This window comes from Varanus komodoensis, unplaced genomic scaffold, assembly GCF_004798865.1.
Source record: "Varanus komodoensis strain SLA01 unplaced genomic scaffold, ASM479886v1 scaffold26, whole genome shotgun sequence".
Taxonomy (NCBI): domain Eukaryota; kingdom Metazoa; phylum Chordata; class Lepidosauria; order Squamata; family Varanidae; genus Varanus; species Varanus komodoensis.
This window is the reverse complement of record NW_025335684.1, coordinates 15,055,180-15,077,263: the sequence shown is the minus strand read 5'-3', so window position 1 is coordinate 15,077,263 and position 22,084 is coordinate 15,055,180. Positions and strand designations below refer to the sequence as shown.

The 22,084-nt window shown below is 55.4% G+C and overlaps 1 protein-coding gene across 1 annotated transcript in view; it reads left to right on the top strand.

Annotated features, from left to right (window-relative positions):
- Window positions 1–1,075: 1,075 nt before the first annotated feature.
- Window positions 1,076–22,084, top strand: part of LOC123025215 (neuronal-specific septin-3-like) — a 54,810-nt gene continuing 33,801 nt past the window's right edge. The window contains exons 1-2 of the mRNA XM_044433756.1: window positions 1,076–1,193; window positions 18,976–19,164. Of these exons, the coding sequence (XP_044289691.1) occupies window positions 1,130–1,193; window positions 18,976–19,164 (253 nt within the window). The 5' untranslated portion in view covers window positions 1,076–1,129. The remainder of the gene's footprint in view (window positions 1,194–18,975; window positions 19,165–22,084) is intronic.

Below are 22,084 nucleotides of genomic sequence, written 5' to 3'. Positions count from 1 at the left end.
TTGCCAGCCACACAGTCTCTCCTTTTAAGGGGAACGACCCGTCGTGGCATCCAAGATTCCCCGCAACTGTTGCATCACCTGCATTTGGAGTCCACCTTGATGGCCCTCCCTGGCAGCCAGAGTTCATTGAGTGGCGGGCAACAAGGAGGGGTTCCTGAGGTTTGTGGGGCAACAGGACATGGGCCCATGGCAGCCTTATGGGAAAGAGGGCATTGAATGAAGAAGGTAGGAAGCTGCGCGTATCTGATGGGGAGCACAGGGTGGGCAAGGAAGGTTAGGGAGTTAAAATAGGGCTGGCAGGTAGGGCGAGCACCACTGGGCTCCTGCCAGGTTCCACGCCCCAGCCAGGGGCCCACTGCCAGCCCCAGACACCACCCCGGGCATGCTCCTCCTCCTCTGTAGCATTCCTGCCTCTTCAGCCTGCCTTCTCTGAGCGTGCAAACGGGGACAGATGTGAGCAAGGAAAGCTGCTCCTCCCCCTCCCCTTGGGCTCTCCCTCTGGGCGGCTGCAGGACCAGAAGGAGAAGGCGGTGAATGCAGGGGCAGAAATGGGTGAGAGCTCAAGAGCTCAAGAGCTCAGGCCAGGTGCACGTGATGCTGGGCGAGGGAAGAAGCCCCGGTGTGCAGGGCATGCTTAACTTGGGGTCCAGACAGTGGGCCCCTTCTAAAATACCCAGCTGTCACCATCCAGCGCTTTTCAGGTATTTCTTCTACCCTTTTTGTTCCGTCAAAGAAATGAGTTAAGGACGAAAAGATGGACTAGGCGCCTCATAATGATGCCAGAAGCCCTCTCTCTGGAAGCACCCTTGAAAACGGGGCTCTTCCGCCAGCAGTCCTGGGTGGCAGTGGCCCCTGTGTCTGCCTGGCCTTCTGCTGCAAGCGGATGTCCTGCGGCAGGCCTTTGCTCGGGCTGGTCCGCGAATCCCCACCCCACCCCACTCTCCAGTGGCTCTCTGGTTGCACGCTTCCCTAGCAGTGCTCTCCGTACAGCTCAGCACCCTCAGGAGGAAGAAGAAACCGCAAGGCAGGAAGTGCCAAGTCATTCGCACCAAACCCCTCAGTGGCCCCAGATCCCACCGCATGCGAAACCAGCCTGGTGCCGTTTCTCTCCGGACCGCCCCAGCCTCAGATGCGGGGCTCGGGCCACAGACCACTCAGGCGTCCTGCAGGAGGGAGCTGCTGGAGCTTCCGAGGTGCGTCTCCTGCGGCCCCTGCTGGAGGGGGGAACAGGGCTGTGCTTGTTCTCTTCCTCGGCCTCCCGAGGTTTCTTGATGGTGTTGGACAAGAGGTTTTAGCCTTTGCTCTTACAAATGTGGGGGTCAGAACAGAAAAAATCCAAGCATGGTTGGCCTCTCCAGCGGCCAGTCTGGGACAGAAGAGGGGTGTGGAGCCAGACCCGGTCTTTTGGGGTGGGGACAGCAAATTGTCCTCCAGTGGAGCCTGCTCCCAGGACCTGAAGGACTTGCCAGGTGGTGGTGGTGGTGGTGGTGGTGGTGGTGGTGGAAAGAGCAGGCGGTAGTGAGCAGCTGTGCTGTGTGGAGTGGCAAGTGGCTTGGACCCACCATCTAGATTTCCTTCCCTGACATAGCCTGCCTCTGAGGCATTGTGGGAAACGGAAATAGCATCTCCCCCACCGTCAGCACTGGGGCTAGCACGGGAAGGAAATTAAAACTGCACCTTGCAAGGGGTCCAGGGCAGGCGTTTGCCGCTTCATTGGACTCTCCGCCGCTGCTCGAACAATGCTGTGTGTTGATACTTGGTTTGCATGGAATGAATCTGAAGGATTGCAAGAGGATCCTTCCTAGGTTGGAGCTGAGATAGCGACCCTCTACTCTTGACCATGTTCAAAGTGTTCCCTCTGCCTCACCCCCTAACCTTGCTAAGGGCCAGGGCCCTAGCTTATGGACATGCACCTGGTAGGCATGTCACAAGTGGAGCCGGCTGGAGCTGGGAGTCAGACTAGATGGCCTGTGAGGCCCCTGCTGACTTGCTCAGTTTCTTTGTTTCTAATGAGCGTACTTTATTATGTGCATCTACAACATGTACGTACCATTCTGTATTTGGTGTTCCAGAGAAATTTAGGTGGACTCCAGTCAGGCTATGGGTCCATGTGGAGCCAGCAGAATCCTATTGTCCAATGAGTCAGTTACCTAGTAGGTTGGTAACAGCCTGTAGAATCTGATTACTGTGTACAGAATCCAAATACTGAGTGATGCTTTGATAATCTGGGAAAATGAGAACTAGATACTTTTTTGGAGCCCACCTTCTGATTCTTGGAATTCTGTGTTAGCTGAAGTATAGAAAGGGCAGGACTCAGATGTTTGCTTGTTCGTTGTGTGTTTGAAGTGTATTAATAGACTGTTCTATAGCAAATGTTCTCAGAACGATTTACAGTTTAGAGCATAAAACATAATAACAATAAGATATCCATAGTAGTCATAACAATTCAAAAACAATAACGACAGTAACAGGAAAAACAAAATAATAATACACAGGACAAGACAGGAATCCACAGCAACCACTCAATCATCTGAATAAAAACCAATATAAAATCAACAGGAGAATAAAGAGGGGTTGAGCTGGCACACCTTCCTGAGCAGGTGGTTCCATAGGTGGGGCCTCAAACAAGAAGGCCCTTCCCCTTGTAGTCACCCCCCCCACACACACACACACACTTCTTTGAGCAGTGGGTCATGGATAAGGCCCACCTAAGTGTATGGGAGGAAGCGTTCCTTGAGACAGCCCTAAAGCTTCTGGAGCTTTATACATTAATGTGGGGTGCAGCACCGGGGCTTTCTGAGTAGTTTACATCAGCATCAGAAGTCCTGTATGTTCCTCATTCTTCCCTGTGGACTTGCAGAGTATTTTGGTCTTGAATGGGCACTTCAGTCCCATCAGCTTTGCAACAGGCCTCTGAGTGCAGATGAGAACTGGGCGTACTCAGCTAGTCTTTCCGCTACAGATTCTAGTCCATAAGCAGTGGATATCTGATGTATGGTATTCCACTGAAGGGGCTTGCTGTGCGTTAGAAACTGGGGAGCACCGTTGTTTCCATGTTGGACCGTTCTCTGGAAATGCTATCAATTGTTGGCTCGCTTTTTTGGCTCCTTTTTTTCTCTCCCCGCTTCTTGAAATCACCTGCCTGATAAAGAGAGCCAAAAGATGGCCTGGAATTTGGGGCTTTTTTAATTTGTCCTTTGAAAGTTGCTGGCGAAGGGTGGATTTGGGGATTTTTCTTATGCATCAACATGATTCACTTGGTTTCATGCATGAATTGTAATTGTGGGGCATTGTTTGCTACTCTGCTGGTGACAGTGTCCCAGGACGGGTCCGGTATAGGTCTACTCGCACGCAAAGTCTGCATTGCAAAGTGCCTCTGGGGTAGGATTTTGTCACATTCTGGTAAGAACAATATTTAATACTGTTTATTGCACATCAGGAATGACTCATTTTCGGTTTAGGTTCCTGAAATTGCATAACAAACCATTTTTTCAGTGCAGCCCTCAGCAACATAGTTTAAAATGTTTTCACTTTATTCATTTGAGAAATGTATAGTTTAAAGCCAAATAAAAGTTCTAAACCTGCAATTCACCTCACGCCAGCCATGGAGGGGTTTGCACGTATGTGCAGAGATTCTTTAAATTGCATTAAAAGTACCTAAATAAAGAGCCAGGGACCTCTTGGGGGCACCAAGAACGACCAGAACATGGAGGCAGCAAAGGCAAAGTGACCACACACACAAACACACAAGGAGAGGGCAAAAGGGGACACATCTGCCTCAAAATCACGTATGTCAAGCCATAGATTTCAATACTGATTTGGAGATAAATATCCTAATTCAAGAGCAGGATGCTAGGGGGGCTTTTGCCCACTCAGTTTGCGGTCAAGCGGCCACCAAGGCAGGTTGCCCCTCCCTTCTTGGGGTCCATTGCACTGGATGTGGACTAACCCTTCCAATGAGGAACTGCCCTCTGCAAAGCAGAACCCTAGGCGAACACCACTGGCCCGATTCGATCATTTTAGCATCTGAGTTCCTCGGGCAGGTGCTTCTCTGCTTTGGATACGCCGTGCTGCCTTTACTTTAAAACGTCTTTCTGCTGCATGAGGGCACACGCGTCCTTCCCCACCCTCCCGCCCTGCCATTACGACAATGCTGAAATACGACGGTCTGTTTCATCCTCCCACGACTTGGTGCCCTTTCTGGGTTGCCGCTGGTGCACTGGATCCCCGGGTGAGCCTGCCTTTGGCCCCCACGTGCGTCGCCTCCCACTGCAGCCCTTTGGGCCTTTCTGCCCGAGGCGTTTCCCTGGATTCCAGGGAATGCACTCGAATGCCCGTGCAGCCCTTTGCGCAATGAGGCATGCTTAGAAGTGTGCTGAACTTACTTTCAACACACACACACAGACTGCGAGAAGCAGCATGTGCCATTTGCGCTCGTTCTGGGGGAGCCCTGGGGACCGAGCCGTAGACTTTGTCAGTATCCAGCCCGGCTCCCGCTTGATGCAGCCGAACCGTTGCTCAGCCCAGTGGCAGCTCTGCGACCAATCTTCTTCCACCTGGATGTGCTGGGCCCAGGATTCCCAGGAGCGGAACCAGGGCCCCCTGCAGGCGGGCAGGTATCACACGATGGAGGTGAGCCCCCAGTGGCCCTTTCCTGCTCACAGAGCAGGCCTGAGCAGAAAGCCCAGTGCAAGGAGAGGAAACCTGGGTGGACCGCTGGTGGCACCAAATGATTGTGCAAAAGGCCGGCGTGCCACGTTGCTGCCCCCCCTGCCAACCGCTCCTGCTTCCGCCTCATCTGCAGACCCTAAAGAATCAATGCATCAGCATGCAAGCGGGAGATTCCCCAAATCATCATCATCATCATCATCATCAGACAACAATGAAGAAGGTGGACTGCCTTCCTCGGCAGCCTACGCAGCCCTGTTTTTAGAGCTCTTTTTCTTTCATGGAAGGGGTATTTCTTAAGAGAAACGAATGGAGCCAAAGGGCCATGTGATTCTCGCAGCGCTTGGCCGTGCCTCCGGCAGTGCGTGGACTTCTTCCTTTCTCTTCCTGCTCAGAGCGCCAGCATCCCCCCCCCCCATAGCATTCTGGACCGTTTCTCCCTCCTCTTCAAAGTGCAGCCGGTGTGGGGGGCACGGTGTGCCCACGCCGCCAGGCAGGCATCCTGAAAGGCTGCTCTGTGTGTGCATGGGTGGCTGTTCCTTGAAGGAGAGAGGGGATCCCGGGAGGGGGCAGGGAGCACGATTACCATGCTGGTCATGTGTCTGAGGCAGCCTGTCTCTCTCTCTCTCTGGCTCTCTCTCGCTCTCTTTTTCTCTTGTTTGATCCCAATAGGGGAGCCGAAAGAGGGGAGGGGAGCCTTCCTCTAGCACTGTAGCGAGATAGGAGGATGATGGGGAGCTGAAGGAGAAGGAGGACCAGGAGCATGAGCAGGAGGAGAGGCACGGATGCGGCACACGCGGCTCCCATGCAGTAGGCGGTCAGGGGGGCCCCTTCGCCGAAGTCCCCAAAGCCTTCCCTGGGGCTCGGAGGGGCAGAGGAGGTAGGACCCGGGCGGCGGGGGTGGGTCGGATGGCCCGCGGAAGGGACAGCCGGGCTGGGAGCTGGAGGACAAAGAGCGCCAGGAAAACGAGGATGGAGGCAGGGTGGTGCTTGCTCGGCCCCCTTTGTCTCCTGCTGCGTCCTGGGGGCTGCTGGGCGCAGCGGGGCAGTCGGTGGCTTGCTCTGGGCACATTCAGAGGCGGGTGAGGGTGTGCATGAGAGTGTCGCGGGGCGGGGCGGGGCGGGGTGGGGTGCTGCCAGGCAGGGCACCTGGGTGGGCTGCCCTCTACGGCACGGGTGTTGGGGTCAGCAGCAGGGATGCGGCGTGCTCAGGCCCAAATCGAGGGCTCAGGTGGGTCACAGCCTGGCTCGAGGAGACAGGTGCCCTCGAGGAGACCAGCCCCTGCCCAGGCAGCCTCCTCCCGGGAATCCTGATTCTCCTAAAGCCGAAGAGAAACCGGGGTGGGTGTGTGAGCTTTCTGAGGGAGTGGCCCTCTCTCTCTGCAGCTGGCGTGGTTCCCCGTCCCTGCTGACTCGGAATGCCCCCCCCCCCAGCAGTCAAGCCTCTGTTTAACCATTGCCTGTGTGCGCCCACCCTCCCCAGCCAGGCAGCGTCCAGTTGTGCTGGTCAGCAAGCGCTGCTCAGTGGGGGATTATGGTGGTTGTAGTCCCACACCTAGGGAGGGCACCCAGGTGTGCCACACGCATGCCATTCCTGAAGCTGCGGGCCACGTCTCCATGTGTATTCTTTGGTCCTTGCAACTGTGCAGGGAGAGGTCGGCGGTGCTTTTGCCTGACTGGCCGGAGGAACAAAGCGTCGGGGGCCGGCACCTGCGCGAAGCCCCGCGGCAAGCCCATGGCGGAGGAGGCAGCGGGAGCCCAGCCTCTGCGGGGTCCAAGCGTGGGCAGAAGCGGCTCCCCCTTCCTGCGCGGACCTCGAGACTTTCAGGGACAAGGGCTCCAGTCCAGCCTTCTCCTTGACAGGCTAGGTTGTTTTGAGGGAGGGATTTGCGAGCTTTGCATGGACCTGAACGCTCCTGCGGGCCAGCAATAATTGCAACACGCCCCCTGCAAAAGGCAAGAACCGAACAAACTCCAGCACGGCAGGGAGAAAACCATACAGGACTCCTCCGTCTTGTCTTGGAAGCAAAGGATGCTGTCCGAGGGGGCAGTGCCTGCCCACAGGTCTGCTCCCTGGGGGTCCTCTGTGTGCCTTGCCTGCAGAAGGGCGGCTTTCGCGAGCTTTGCCTGTGCCAGGCTTGCTCTGTGTGTGCTTCCTTGGGTGCCACCTGCTTCCTTTCCCTTCCTGTGGCTCTTTTTCTGCAGACCAGACTTGGGCTGCTCAGCCCTTCTAACTGTAACTGGTTTCAGAATTGGAACCAGACATCCCTTCAGATACAGCCCCCCCCCCCGCCCCCCACAAATAAGAGATGGATTCTGGCTGCCCTAAAACGAGGCTTCTGACGCCCTTGCTCTCAGGGACACCTCTTAAAGCACAAGTATGCAGGCTCCAGGGGTTTGGGGTGACCCACTGCCCCTGCAGGATTCAACCAGGAGGTGCCCCTCTGTCCCCCCAGCACTGCCGTTGAATGGGGTGGCACAATCGTGGCCACTGTGCTTCCGGAGCACGCCTTGTTTAGAAGGAAACACAGAAACATAGAAACAGAGCGAGTCAGAAGGAGCCTCCTGAGCCATCTAGTCTGACCCCCAGCTCCAGCCAGCTCCACTTACGACATGCCTACCATGTGCACGTCCAGCCTATCTTTGAACACCCGCTCCGATGGGGCCTCAAGCAGCTCCCATGGAAGCCCATTCCACACCCTCGGGGTCCTGACTGTCAGGATGTGCTTCCTGGCTTCTAAATTGGACTTGGACTTGCTGGCACAGCACATCAGCTTCTGAGCTACGCGTCGGTTCCCCACACAGCTTCTTTTCGAGCAAGATGCTGTGATGCCACAGCAGCAGCTATGTGGCAGGGGAGGGGGGCAGTGGAGGCCACAAAAGTAGCCGTGGGGCTTCACATCAGCCCCAGCTCCATGCCGTCCACCCCACCACAAGCGCTGACTGTGGGCGACCAGCCCAGGAGGCGTGGGCTCGTACTTTGCTCCCCCCCATGGGCTCCAACCCGTCCGGCTCGCCTTCGGCCCCCTCCTGCCTCGCCCCCTCCCCTCACAGGTCAGCAACCAGGACATTGGCCCGCCTTGCGTGGCAAGAGGAAGGCTGCACCTGGTGTGGCGTGTTGAGAAAGATGCTGGGGCAGCACCCAGCCCGGCACTGGGAAGAAGAGGGGCAAGGCCTCAGCCACGGCAGCTGGGCAGCGGGGCAGAGGCGTGGAATCGTAAGTCGCTTCTGCGAGACGCTGGTGGCCCAAGGACCCACGTTGTGCTGCCATTCTCGCGCACGGTGTTAGGGCAGCCCCTTCGAATCACCCCGAGGCAGAAATGCGCCACCAGAAATGAGGTGACGCATAACCGTGCGTGTGCGGACCTACCAGTTTGAGTGCAAGTTGCGACATTGCGATAGTTTGGGCTCTGCGCGGTGTGGCTGGCTGATCAGCCCTCTGTGCAGACGCCAGCCATGTGGGGAGAGTGGTTCCCGTGGCTTTTGAGCATTAAAGTGGAATTGGATGGGACCACCATTCACGCCCAGGGTTCCTTCAAACAGAGGACAGTCCTCTCTAAAGGAGGGTGCACGGCCACCCTAACACGCACATCTCACCTGAAACGATTTTGTTTATCAGCAGCATGTTGGGAAACGATTCTGCTATGTTTGGAAGGAGGGCTGGGTAGGGCCAAATATGCGGAATCCATTGGAAGTCGTCTACAGGGTGTGTCGTTGTCTGGGCGAACGACCATTCCCCCTGTAAGTGCATCCCCAGAGCTGTCGTTTGCAGGTCGTTTCCCATTTGGTCAGTGCATGCTTGGGACTCCAGTGGGCTGGCGGTGTGTAAGACTCCACCCATGCTGCCCCGTAGGCTTGGAGCCATAGCACTGCTTCCTTCCTTGACATCTCTCATAGGATCCTAGAATCACAGAAGGGTAGGGTTCAAAGGAGCCAAGAAGGCCATCAGGTCCAACTCCCTGCTGTTGCAGGACGCCAACTTGCACCATCCCGCTCTGACTGTCCAGTTCTTTTTAATGTCTCTAGTGTGGGAGAGCTCACCACCTCTCCAGCTAGACGGTTCCACTGTTGTGTTGCTCTGACATCTTGGAAACTTTTCCTGATATTTAGCCTGAACCTGGGTTGCCATAACTTGACTTGATTATTCTGTGTCCTCCGCTCTGGTATCAGCAAGAAGAGATCTTGACCTTCTTCTTTGTGACAGTCTTTGAGGTACTTATAGAGGGATACCATGTCCCCCCTCCATCTTCTCTTCTCAAGGCTCAACATGCCCAGTTCCCTCAGTCTCTCCTGACAGGGCTGTGGATCATTTTCGTTGCCTTTTCTGGACCCTTTCTCATTTTACTGCATCTTTCTTAAATCTTGGTGCCCAGAACTGGACACAGGATTCCAGATGGGGTCTGACTAGCGGGGAGTGTAAGGGAACTACCACTTCTTGTGATTTGGAAGTAATACTTCTATTAATGCATCCCAAAATAGCATTTGCCCTTTGGCAGCTGCATCGCATTGTTAGCTCATATTTTGCGTGTTGTCCACAGATACTTTGAGCTCTTGTTCAGTTCTGTTGAGCCACGTGTTCCCCATCTCGTATCGATGCCTTTGGTTTCCTTTTCTCGGTGGAGGACTTGGCACTTGTCCCTGCTGAATCTCATTCTGTTGCGTCCAGCCCACCGTTCATGTTTATCACGATCTCCCTTACAAGCCATCCTTTCCTGGGGCCTTGGACTTGTTCTTCTGTCCTCCTGAAGCCGAGTTTGTAACCAAGCCTAAGGCAACCTCAGCTTGCTTCCCTGCTTCTTCCTGCTTCCACTCCTGCTCTTTCTTCAGCCTATTCCCTTGCACTGAATTTTAGATTGTGTGCTGCTTGGGGCAGGGGAACTGCTCTTCAGTACTCTGCAAAATGTTGCACACACTATTAATTCTAATAAGCTGGGGTGTTTTTGTAAGCAAAACCAGATTTATGCACATGATCCACAAAGGTGTGGTATATTTTAGTTCCTTTTTATTTTAACCTTCCTCCTAAGGAGGTCAAGTTCTGTCCCTCCTTTTATCCTTACAAGAGCCCTGGAGGTACATCAGGCCAAGAGACTGGCTGGCCCACATGGTTGCATTTCTCTTCTGCCCTGCAGCTGGAGCTTTCTGGGGAGTTTGCAACAGTTCAAATCATAAAATACAACATAAGACACAGTATAAAATACAATATATTTTATATTGTATCTTACTGTTGTTATCAACTGCTCTACACTGCCCAGAGAGCTTTGTTCAAAGGTGGTATAGGAATATTATGTTATATTGGTATGTTATTTTATAATGATACGTTAAAGAATACTGTATAAATTAGGGGGAAACATGCATTGAGCTTTGCGGCTGATTGCGGGGGATTTCGACCCAGGACTTCTCCGTCCTGCAGTGGCACCCCGAGGATTGCCTTGTCCCAGCTGGGGGGGTCTGGTCCCGGTCGGACAAGTTGCTCGGTGCCCGTTTTTTCTGCCGGCAAGACCAGAGAGGTGCTCCGGCAGCACCCAGCGGACCAGAGCACCCCATGTGCCCAGTGGGGCTTCCCCAGGCGCAGTGGCATCACCTGTTGGTGGGTCACTGTGAGTGGCCGGTCAGGACCAGTCCTCACAGGTAGCAGCCCCTTCTCCACCTGCTAGAACCGGCCAAGGCCGTTGGCGCCTGAGGTTCTCCTGCGGAGAATGCCGGGTTGCCAGGGCAACCTTTGGTCTGGCCCAGCTTTCTATTCTCGCTGCCGCTCCGTACCTCCTGGCCCGGGCTGGACCCCCGTGAGAACACAGGTGCGTACACCGGCACGGCTCTGCCACCGGGAGCAGCTGGTTCTCGGGCTGATGGAGCACCCGGTGGGCAGCTTTCCCCAGGTGCCAAGACTGAGCAGCAGCTGAACCAACTGGAGCACGGGAGTCCTTTCTGGAGGGAGACGGGAGGAGGCGGCTGGAGCAGGAGATCCTCTGCCAGCCCTGTGTGGCTGCACAGCCGGTGAGGGGCGGTGTGCGCTCCATCGCCGGGCCACTGGCCTTGTTCGGCCATTCGAGGGCCATGCTCTCCTCGCCGCTGACAAAACCTTCCCTGCCTCAGCCGCCGCCTCCACACCTCTCCCTCCCACTCAGACATGGACCCTTGTCTCCCATGGTCGTTACTTGGGCTGTGGCTGGATATGGCCTGCTGAACCCCCCGTGAATCTTGGTGGTGGTGCCGGCCGGCCGTGCCAGAGGGCCCTTGGGCAAACCCCCGCAGGAGGAGACTCAACCTTGTCACCGTCACTGTCCCCAGTCGCTCACCCTCTGGATCCTCTTTCCCTATCATGCTTGCTTGGCTGGCAGGTGGGAGAGACCCAGGGAGCAAGCAGCAGAGCCGGAGGGAAGGGAGCGAGCCGGTTGCCATGGAGGGCCCGCTTGTGGGTGTGGGGCCTTGGCCGTTGCCCAGCCATGCCTACCCTTGGTGCTGTCCTGCCACTCAGCTGCACGGGGACAGCACTTTGAGCTGCCCTGCTTCAGGCAGCTGTCTCCCTTCGGGTCGGGTGTGCCTGAGAGTTCGGCGAGGCTCACGCACAGAGCGGTGGGGGTAGCCCACGCTGGAAAGGACGAAGGCTCTGCTTGGGCGGAGGCGCTTGGGTCCTTCCCTCTGAAAAGGCACCAGGCGCCTGGCACAGGAAAGAATGATGCCCTTGGCTCCCGCCATGAGGTTTTTCACCCATACTTTGTTGGAGAGCGTGGGAAGAAAAAGCACAGGGAAGCGATTCCCACGCTGTTCTGAGAACATATGGGTTGGTCCTAACACCTTCTGTCTCCAGTCAGGGAAAAACGGGGAAGGGAGGCAGTTGCTCATAAGCGAGGAGAGCGTTCTTCTCCCGTGCAGATTCCTGCGTGTCGACTCCTTGCTGCCACCCTGGAGCAAAGGGCAAGGTGCCTTTGAGGGGCCAAGCTGTCGTGTCTTTCGGCAGCCAGATCCAGCTGCCCGGCTGTTGGTTGTTGACCTCTGCTCCACCATGCTCTGCCTTCTCTACAATGGTAGTACTTTTGCAAACGGCCAGAGGCAGCTGAAAGACCCCTCCGGTCCCCACGTCGATGGCTGAAATACTCCAGCAGAGGCAGCAGCATGCAGGGACGCCAGAGCTGAGGTGCAGAAATAGCAACCGCCTTTTCGAAGCCCTGGAGTTTTGCTTTCTGTGGAGTACTTCTCTGTTTCACTTCTGGTTTCACTTGTGGCTGCTGTTGCTGCAGAAGCTGCCATTTGGATCGCCCAACGGAACCAGGGCAGGGCAGCCCCTGCTGAGGACCCCCACTAGAGCTGGCCAGGGGCTTGCCTAAAGCAGCGTTTCGTTCCTGATAGCGGCCTCCAGAAAGCAGCAGGGCTGCACATTGCTAAAAAAGAGAAAATCCATTGCCAAGAAGGAGGATGGCCATTTGCCTAGCAGCCCAGTTAGTGCAGAAGTGGAAATAGTAACTTTTATTTAAACAGAAATACAAAACATTGCACCATAGTGGAAAAGACTGGTGAGGTGAGGTGGGCACCTGGTCCCGGCCCCGGGCTCTCCTTTTTTAGGGTTCTTTGAACCAGACTTGAACTGGACACCTCTTGGACTGGCTACCTTCTAGCAGAGGACGGTCTTCTTAAGGTCTCCAAAGCAGAGGAATGTCCTTTGTAAAGTAGGACACCTGGTTCCTGACCAGGAAGCCCAAACACAGCTATGTAGACAACAGTTCCCTCCTGTCTGAGAGGAAGCGCCAAACCAGAGGTACAGTGCTCATGCATAAGGAGGCTTCGCAGTGTCATACTACGCTCTTTTTTGCCTGTGGCAAAGGACAAGATGGCTTCCTCTTTCCATCCCACTTGTAGAAGCTGACCCAACGGGTAGCTCAACTGTAACTGAGCACAACTTTCACCTCACCTGCGGGCGCCTGGCTGGGGAGATGCAGGGAAGCCAGCCACCGGTCCTTGGGTAGTTGGGCACGATCGGGATCTTTTGGCAGCCCCTGTTTCTTCTGCAGCACCAAGCGCCTGCTGGCTGAAGCCAGGGTCTCATTCGCTCAGTGTTAGGGCTGGTCCTGTGTTTCTACCCAGATTTTGAGGGATCATCTCTGCAGGATATCTAAGCAGGAGCCCGAATCTTTTGGAAACGACTTTTATTTGTCCTAAACAAGGTACATGGTAGGCCTGTCATGAGCAGAGCCAGCTGGAGCCGGGGCCAGACTAGATGGCCCAGGAGGCCCCTTCTGACTCGCTCTGTTTTTCTAAACCAGCTGCCTGTCAGCTCTCTTGAATGACCTTGCATTCTTGAGGAATGAGGGATTACAAGAGGGTGAGTTGGAAAGTTTCGTGTAAAGACCTTTTTATTTGAACGTCATTTTAATTGTTAATATTATTTATTGATTTTACATCTTTGGCCAGGACATCTCCAATTATATTGTTTTTATATTGTCATTATGTTATTTATTGTTGTGAGCTGCCCCGAGGCTTTGGCGAATGGGGCAGCATAGAAGCTTTCCAAATAAATAAAAAATAGCAGGACTAGCGAAATGGGGACAGCAGCTGCTTGCGGCAGGGGCCTCAGAGGAGGGGAGTGGTGCTCTCTACCCATTTTGGCACCAGGGTTAAGAGATTGTAGGGATGTGTGTGCCTTCGCTTTCTGCTCGCAAGTGTCCTGCTTGCAACCCTGAACAAAAAGGCAAGCAGGAGCAGCTTCGTGAGGAACGGGTACCAAATCCCCACGTTTGTTGGCTGATTTGAAAATCTTTTTTTAAACGCGCACTTAAAATTTCAATCGCTGTAGGGCAGGCGAGCCCTCCTGAGATGCCCCCAAAATACACACTTCTCTATTTGAAACGTGCACTTTTCTCACAAGTGGAAAAGCAATGAAAACAGGAATGAGACGAAATGAACTTCCAAGTGACTTTTGGGGGATTTTGCTGGGCTTAAAAACGGCTGGCCCTGCCAGCATAGCGAGGCACTAGAGCGGCCTTCGGGTGTGCAGAATTTCTTCCCCTCCACACCACGCAGCCGCAGGCAGGCAGCCGCCACACATGCCTGGGATTAAGGGGCTGGGGCTTCCCGGCCCGAGATGGCCAAGGGCAGCTCTAGCAAGGAAGCCTCTTGCCTCGGGCTTTCCTGGAGAGGACGAGCCCCTGGCAAGATGCCCGCCCTCCTCGCGAACCAGCTGCCGCTGGGTGCGAGGGGGCGCCTTCCCTCTGGCACCTGCGTGGTTTGAGGAAAAGCTTCAAGTGTTTGACAGCTACAGGGCTCTGGGCCATCTCCACTTGGCTACCGCCTGGCGTCGTGTGTGTGTGTGTGTGTGTGTGTGTGTGTTTTGATTCTTTCAGAAGAATTATCTCCTCACAGCACACACAGCGCCAGCTAGATTCAGTCTGGCTCTCTTGCTGCTGTGGAAACAGGTCACGGGGGCGAGGGAAGGGTGCCGGAGCTCGGTCTGTGCCTGGCCTTGTTGAAGCAAAGGACCGGCCTCTCCTCCCAGAGCGGATTGAGGCGCTGCAAAGTTTTGACCGATGATGCTGTGCGTTGCACTTGTCCCGGTCTTTCTGGGATCAGCTGCTGATAAACAGTAGCCCGTTTTTTCTGTGGAGGGAAAACCTGGCAGTAACATGACGCTGAACGTGCGCACACCTGTGGACCGGAGCGCTTTCGAGCACCTGTTTGGGTCTCTGAAATGAAGGGAAACTGCAGTGGGTGTCAGGAAGTCCTCCAGATGTGTGGGACTTGGATCCCCATCATCCCCAGCCAGCATGGCCAGTGGCAAAAAAGTCCAAAACTACTGGAAGCCCTCAGGAGGGGGAAGGCTTTGTGATCTGAAAGCAGGCTCTCGCCCACAGGCAGGGACTTTGGGAGGAGAATCGGGTCGTTCAGAAGTTTTCTGATGCTGGGAAAACGGTTCCCTTGCTTTGCAACCTGGTGCCTCAGCAAAGCTCCCAAACGCGTGGGCTTGCGGCCAGAGCCCCTTCTCCACCGCCATTTCCCCAGCGCAGCCCTTCGGGGCTTTCCCCCACAGCTCCACATGCAGATCGCTTGGCTGGGCCTCTCTTCCCGGTCGGTCGGTCGGAGGTCCGTGCAGAGGCTGGCGGCTGGGAGGGCCGTGTGTGCGCCCACTCCTCCCTTGCTCGCACTCTCCAGGTGCAGGTGTGGCCAGGAGGCCCGCGGGGCGGAAAATGTGTGCAGAAGGAGTGCTACTATTGCAGGGGCCCCTGTGGATGTCAGGAGGTGGCACCACGAACCTTGCCCCTTGTACCAGGCCGGGGGGGGAGGGGGGGAGAGAGGCCAGCCCTCGTGCCCCATGCCTGGTGCTTCTGGGAGCCCTGTGGCTGAGGAGCTGAAGCCCTTTCAGCCCAAGGACTGAATTCTGTTTCGGAGACGTCCTCCAGGGTCCCGTTCCAGGGGTGAACGGGGCAAAAGGCCAGCTGAGCCAGGCCATGCTTGCGCATCTGTTAGCGGAAGCCTCTTTCTGCCCACAGCCAAGGCTTGGCAGGGGAATTTCTGGCTTTTAAAACAACTGCACCAATGTGCGGAGAGGAAGCGTGGCCTCCAGGGGAGCCCAGAGGGCTGTTTGGCCTGGGCCTCAGTGAAATAAAGGGAGCAGGATCAGCATTTTCCTTCTCCCCCACCTTGTGTCCCATTAACCTTGAGGACCCACCCAGGGAACCTTTGGGCTGATGGGCAGGGTAGAAATAAAATAAAAAGATGGATGGATGAATGGATGGATGAATGAATGGCCGGCAATTCAGAATAGCCATTAATGGCAGCAATCGGCTAGAAAAGTATGGAAAATAAGATCGCATAAAGGGTTAGCCCATGATTGCCTTGAGAACAATCCCATATGCAAGGGGAGAGGGAGAGCAGGGAGAGGAAAAAGGAGCAGCACAACCATGAGCTAAAGTTCCCCTGTTCAAGTCTGTCCTACCCCCTTATCATACTATCCCTCAGAGGCATCTAGTAATGGTTTGTTGATTTTAAGTAATAATTTAAAGCATTGTTAATAATTAAAACAGGAAGTAATATCCTTGAGGTGCCTGAGAATGTAGACTTGCACCGTATCCTGTCCACAAAGGGCATCCTTATCATTGAGGTGGTCAAAGGGGCAAGTGCTATTATCCTTGATTGGTTATTCATATGTGCACAAGGGGCTGCTAACAGCCCCCCAGAGGCAATTTACCGTCCCTGAAATCCTCCTGAGAGCTGAATCTTTCTCAGGCCGATGACTTTCGCCTTGCTCATCATGGAGGTCTGAACAGCAACTCTCCCAGGTTCAAGAAAGTGCGCCTCCGAGCGCTGGGAGCATTGCTCATCCCCAGGAAAACGGTGCATCGTTTGCTCCTTGTTGGGTTCTGCCACTTGAGTCCCCTGTAAAAATCTTTGACACCATTCATATCGCATCCACTGGGGCTTAAAATCATCTCTCACCCCTGGTGTCCTCACCTCAAATTTGACAGTTCCCTTCAGGGAATCGGCTGGGTCTTCCCTATGGATGTGTCACGATGGGAGAGCCATCTCATTTAAGCCCTAACGGATTCCATGGTGTTCCCATTCTACTAAGCAGCAGCAAACCATAATGAGGATGTTTTTTTCTTATTCCAGAAAACTGTTGATCATTTTTCCAGGTTCTGCCACTTCTGCGAACTGTAACATGTGCTATCTATTCTCAGCTGGGGTGGGGTAGAGTGGAATCGTGAGCTGGCCAATTTCATCCTCCACTTTGCCATTTGCAGTTCAAAGTGGCGGTGAGGGGACTGACTGGTTCCTTCACGAGTCCAGGATATAGTTCTGCTGGGTTAGAGGAGGCAGTGTGCAGAGCGGAGGAAAGGGACGGGGGTTTTTACAAGCAGGGGAAATGCCTCTGCAGGGCTAAATGGTGAACAGGTAGGCTCTTGTGCAAGGTCACCGATCAAAATTTTAAAAATCAGCACCATTTGTGCACACAGAAAGATCCCCCCCTCCAGCTTCTGCAAATGGCTGCTGTTAAAAAACAGCAAGAGCGAGCAAGCACGAGTCAGTGTACTGGCTTGGCTCATGACATAGTGCGTTGACACCAGCGCTGGAGCAGAAACAGAAGAGAGCCTGTTGGGCCAAATGGGAAAAGTCCATCATGCTTCCACTGGCCAAGCAGGATGCCCATTCATGTTCATTTATGAACTCTCACAGCATGGATGGAATGTGGGGATGTGCCATTCGGTCATGTGCAGCTGGCCATGGCTGCTGGTCCTTCATGATCAGAGGAAGGACATCTGGGCACACCCGTTGCTGGGGAGTATGGGCCGGAGGGGCGGCTGCACTCCTGTCCTGCTTGTGGGGTTCGCTGGGACACGGTGTGCGCAGACTGTTGGGCTAGATGGACCGCTGGTGTGATCCCGCACAGCTGTGCTCCCTGTCAGTCAGTCAGTCAGTCAGTTCTTCGGTTACTCTGCTGCCCACTAGCCACAGACCCGCGGGGCGGCTTCCTCCTGCTCCGCCTGCCAGCAGCTCTCCGAAGCCTCTGGGGGGAAGGGCCATTCCCTCACCGCTACCTGGCCCTCTTTCACAAGACACGCCAAGGAGCACAAGTGGCACTTCAGCATGCAGACCCTGTTCTTCAGGGCTGCGCCCGCTCTCGTTGAGACCCTGCCCATGGGGCTGCACTGAAACTCCCACCATCCCTCAGCATGGACTATCTGACCAGGGCTGACGGGCGCTGTAGTCCAACAACATGTAGAGGAGCACACCCCCCCTAGCTTGGCCGCACTGGGAGTTCATTGCTCATGGGAGAGGGAGACACATCGCCGAGGCAACCGAAAGCCAGGGACCAGTACAGGTCACGGGTTTTGCTGCTACGGCGAGCACCCTGGGAATAGGGCTCCTCCAGGGCCATCAGGAGCAGGGGCAGCCCCACGAGGTGGTATGCAGCCAGGTGAGCCCGAAACTTCGGTTCAGTTCTTCCAGGGGTGGAGGGCTCGTTCTGTGGGCTCGGCAACACAACTAGGATGGCAACCAATCTAAACTGCTTTTGGTGAAACCGGAATGGATGAAGGCAGTTTCCGTTTTGTCCTGACGTTACTATTAGCAAATACGATACCTGCCTTGCCTTCTGCTTGGCAAGGGAGACCCTTCTGCAGCCCCAGGGCAGTCTGGTGCATCCCGTGACCTCCAAGTGTGTTGCACTGCAGCCCCATCATCTCATGACCAGCGGCCGATGAGCGCCACGCTGGGGAGGGCTGCAGCCTGAAGCAGTCCAGCCCAACCATGGCTTGACCTCTTCCGTTAGAAGGAGGCCTTGATCGCATCGCTTTGTGAGCCAAGCCCTGAAGCAGGACTTCAGGAGTTGCTTTACCCACGACGATGGTGCAAAACACAAGCGCCGCGTCCGGTGAAAGGTCCCACGTAAACACCGCGCTAGTCCTGCGCCTGCCCCTCCACCCACTCCGCACGAGAGCATTTCGCTTCTGTCGGACGTTGCCCTGGGTGCCCCGGGGAGCCGGGTAGACGGGGCGGCGCAGAGCCGATGCAGGGATCCGGAAGAATTGGGAGGAGCTGCCACCTGGGGCAGCAGCCTCCTCTTCCTCATGGGAGGGGCGGCTGCATTCCATTTCCCACGGGGGGGGGGGTCCTGATGCCACTGGGAAGGCTGTGAGCTGGATGGAAGGCCGCGGCAGTCCACGGTGCCGCTCCTCAGCAGAAGGGCCGGCCCAAGTCGTGCTGCTGCCTGAGGCAAAGGCTGGGAGGACAGCTGAAAGAGCAGCGCTCCAGGCTGCCCACCCTCTGGCTGCAGCGTCCACCCCACCCCTCTTCCCCCCCCCCCCCCCGAAGCAGTGCACTGGCGTGGGGAGCACGGGGCGTCACGCCTCCTCCGTCACGTTCCTGCTGCCTCCCAGCATCTCTGGCCTGGGGCAGCCACTTCCCTGTGCTTCCCGTGGATGGTCGGGCCGGCCCTGCCTAGCCCCAGACGATTCAGTGGCACGCCGTGCCTGATTATGGAGACAGCCGTAGCCACCATGGCCAGTCACAATGGGTGGCCGTTGCCTCCATGAATGTTGTCCAGTCGCCTTTTGAAGCCAGGAGCTGCACGTTTGAGCCTTTGGAACTGACGCGAGTTCAGACCTACCTTCAGACTCGATGCTGCCCATGTCCCATTGCTTCCCAGGGAGTCATGGGAAATAAAGCACGGCCTTTTCTCCTTCCTTCTTTGGCAACTCTCACTGCAGAAGTGCAACAGAGCGGGGGTGTGGGGGTGTGGCAAACTGCATGGAGGAACTACCCGTACCTCAAGAGCATCTGGCTCAGGTTGCTTCCCTGCGTCTCTTCTTCCTCTTTCAGAGAGTAGTCCTGAGCCTCAGTGGTTTAGCATGGAGGAGCAGCCAGCGCAGGAGTCTCTGTCCCGGGACCCCCCATCCATCAACACGGGGGACCCAGAGCTCTTCGGCTATGTGGGGATTGAAGCGGTGCTGGACCAGATGCGGATCAAGACCATGAAGGCTGGCTTCGAGTTCAACATCATGGTTGTAGGTGAGCACAGACACCCTCCCCTGAGCGCCTCGTGTTTGGACCAGCACAAGGGCGTGGGGCCCTCTGAGAGCCCCACAGGCCAAGGCCAGCCATTTCAGAACCCCCAAATGTTCCCCAGAGGGTCCTACCCACTGGCCCCCACCACTGATCATGTGGCCGTTTCCCAGCACTTCTGCAGGTCCCTCTCCCATTTTGCAGCTCTCCTCTAAGTGGCAGGAGAAGCTTTTTGCTCAGGTGTGCTGGCGGGTTTGGCCCACCGCTTGACTCCAACCTGCCGCTTTTGCATTCTCTCCCTTCTGCCCTGGAAGGCTGCCTGGCGCTGGTTCAGTCCTCTGCCTGACTCGCGACAAGGAGGCACAAAACCCAGACCCTCGGCCGTACCAGGCGGAGGAAGAAGCAAGACCTCGTTCCCAGAGGAAGGCTGGCTGGGCTCACGTCTGCCCAGGAAGGCCTCCTTCCCTCCCCACCCGCCACACCCCTAGTGCGCATGGCCCAGCAGACTCTCCCTCTGTGGGCACTGACTGGGCTTTGCATCTGCGAGGGGCACGTCCATTGGTTGTCCTAGAGCTGAGCCCTGGTGTGGAAAACAGCTGGGGCTACGCTCTGGCAAGCCTGACCCTGGGGAGGGGTCAAGGAGTGGTCAAGTGCTAATAGTGACCGAGCGGGTGAGCACAGGTGTGGCTGAGCACAGGTGGACTGACTATCTTGGCAGGCCTAAGGGCCTAGCGTGGGCCTGTGGTTGTTCGGTAAAAGTGCCTATCGTTTGGGTGCTCGCCAAGATCATGGCAAGCATTGCCTGATGCTGGGCAGAAAGGATTCCTCGAATCCTTGGAAGCTTTCCGAGTCCTGCATTGGTTATGAGCCAGAAGAGTTGATTTGCTGCCATTTCTGCTGGAAAGGAGGCAGTGAGCAGGGGAAGCAAGATGGCTCCTCTTCCCTCTGCCCAGGTCACTTTGCCTTCTACGCACTTCCCCACTCGATCCATTGACCCTGTTGGATTCTTCGTCCTTGAAAGAGCAGCTAGGCAAAGGGCTGACTGAAGCTGAGATGCTTGAAAGGACAGGTAGAGCAAAGACCAACGTGTAGGGAAAGCTGGTTGAAGGATAAGAAAGGACGAGGGAAGTGAGCTCTTTAGCTACTTGGCCAGGGGCTGCCTAACTTTTTGCTCCAGGTTCCAGGCCCCGAGGAAGCATCAAGGCCCACATGCGTCCATGTGTGTCCAGGCCCATGCAGATGCAGCCATCTCCAAATTCAAACTGGAACCACATCTTACTCTCAGGTGAAGGAAGATCCACCTGTAATTTCCCATCAGCTGTCAGAATCAGGGATGTACAAGAATTCTGTTTCCTGTACATCACAACCTGCCCTGCTTACAGCCATAAAACATGAGGACATTTCTCCAGTTGTACTGCTGCAAAGTGCACTTGTTACAAAAATGTGCGGGGGGAGCCTCCCATTCTCACACCTGAGTGAAGGGAGGAAGAATGCCTGGTGCTGTGTGCATTTTTGTCCAAATGGCAGCAGCAAACGCTGGCAATTGGCATAGGAATGAAGCCGCCTGAGCTTCAGCACAGAACTTGGAGAAGCCGAGCGCGCTCAAGCCACGCCGATGCTCTTCTCCCGCAGGCTGCAGAGCAAGCAGCCATTCTCTTTGGAACCAGGAAGCAGCCCAGCTTCAGTAGCAGAACTGCCTTTGCTGCTGAAGTGGAGATGCTTCCTGGCTTCCCCTGCAGCCGCCTGCTGCGTCGGGAGCTGGACCAGGTACCCCAGTGCAGAATCCCCACGTGCTGTTCCACGGGGGCACAGGGAAAGGAACCACATTTCCCCAGAAACCAAACATGATCCATGCGACTGCAGGGGAAGAGGGCCAGAAATGCACATCAGACTCCAGGGCTGGGGTGAATGCTTTCCGAGTCATCCCTCTAGAATCCATGGGCTTCCTCTCTTGCTCAGCCGGCTCCTCCACAGCGAGCAGGGCCAAGAGGGAGGCTGCCCGACGGGCAGTCTTCCACAGCACCCTGCCGGGCGGCCAGCCTTCTTCCCCATTTGCTGCTGCAGCAGGCCCAGAAGCACAGCGCCACTGGCGCAGAGCACGGGCTCGATTCCTGGCGAGTGCCCCATGCACGCCAGAGGTGCCGGCCGGGGGCTCTGACTGTGGGCCACTGCACATGGACTGGAGTCTGGGAAACCAAGCCCAGGAATCCAGCAGGTTTTCCGCCCAAGTGGATTTCTTGCCCGTGCCTAACCCCTGCCTTGTGCCACATGTTTGAAGGAGGCAGTGCGTAATTTGGGGGATGTGGAGCCAGGTTTCTCTTGCTCTCCTTACCTCTTTCTTTCTCTCCTCCCTTTCCTCCCTGTCTGCTCACAAATACACTTTAGGTTCATGTGGGTGGGATCCTTTTCAGCCCGGGCAACAAATTCATTTTCAGAGAAGCTTTTGGATGCCTTGGAGGGAGGCGGTGGGGGGGGGGTCACATTCCAGTTGCATGCAGGGCCAAAGACAAAAGGGGCAGAGGCATAAATACAAGATATACCAGCATATTTTAGTTTAAAATAAGTGTTAAGAGACTGGGGGGAAACGCACAGAAAAGGGGGAACCTCAAATGACTGGAGGTTGAGGGAAAAGAGACCCAGCACTGGCCATCTGGGCTCTCCCAAAGGTCTGGATGGAAATCCCAGGTGTGCCTGAAGGTTTGCACCCCTGTTTTAGGTAGGGGAAAGGAGCATGTCATGTGTTTTTAGTTTTGCCCTTAATGGTGCAATCTGGCCCACAGTTTGACAGATAAAAGCCCCTTGCCTGAGAAGGGCATGCCTGGAATTGTAGGAGGTTTTTTCTGTCTAAACATGCAAAGGATTGCTCTGATGATGTGGTTTTTCAATAATAATAATAATAATAATAATAATAATAATAATAATAATA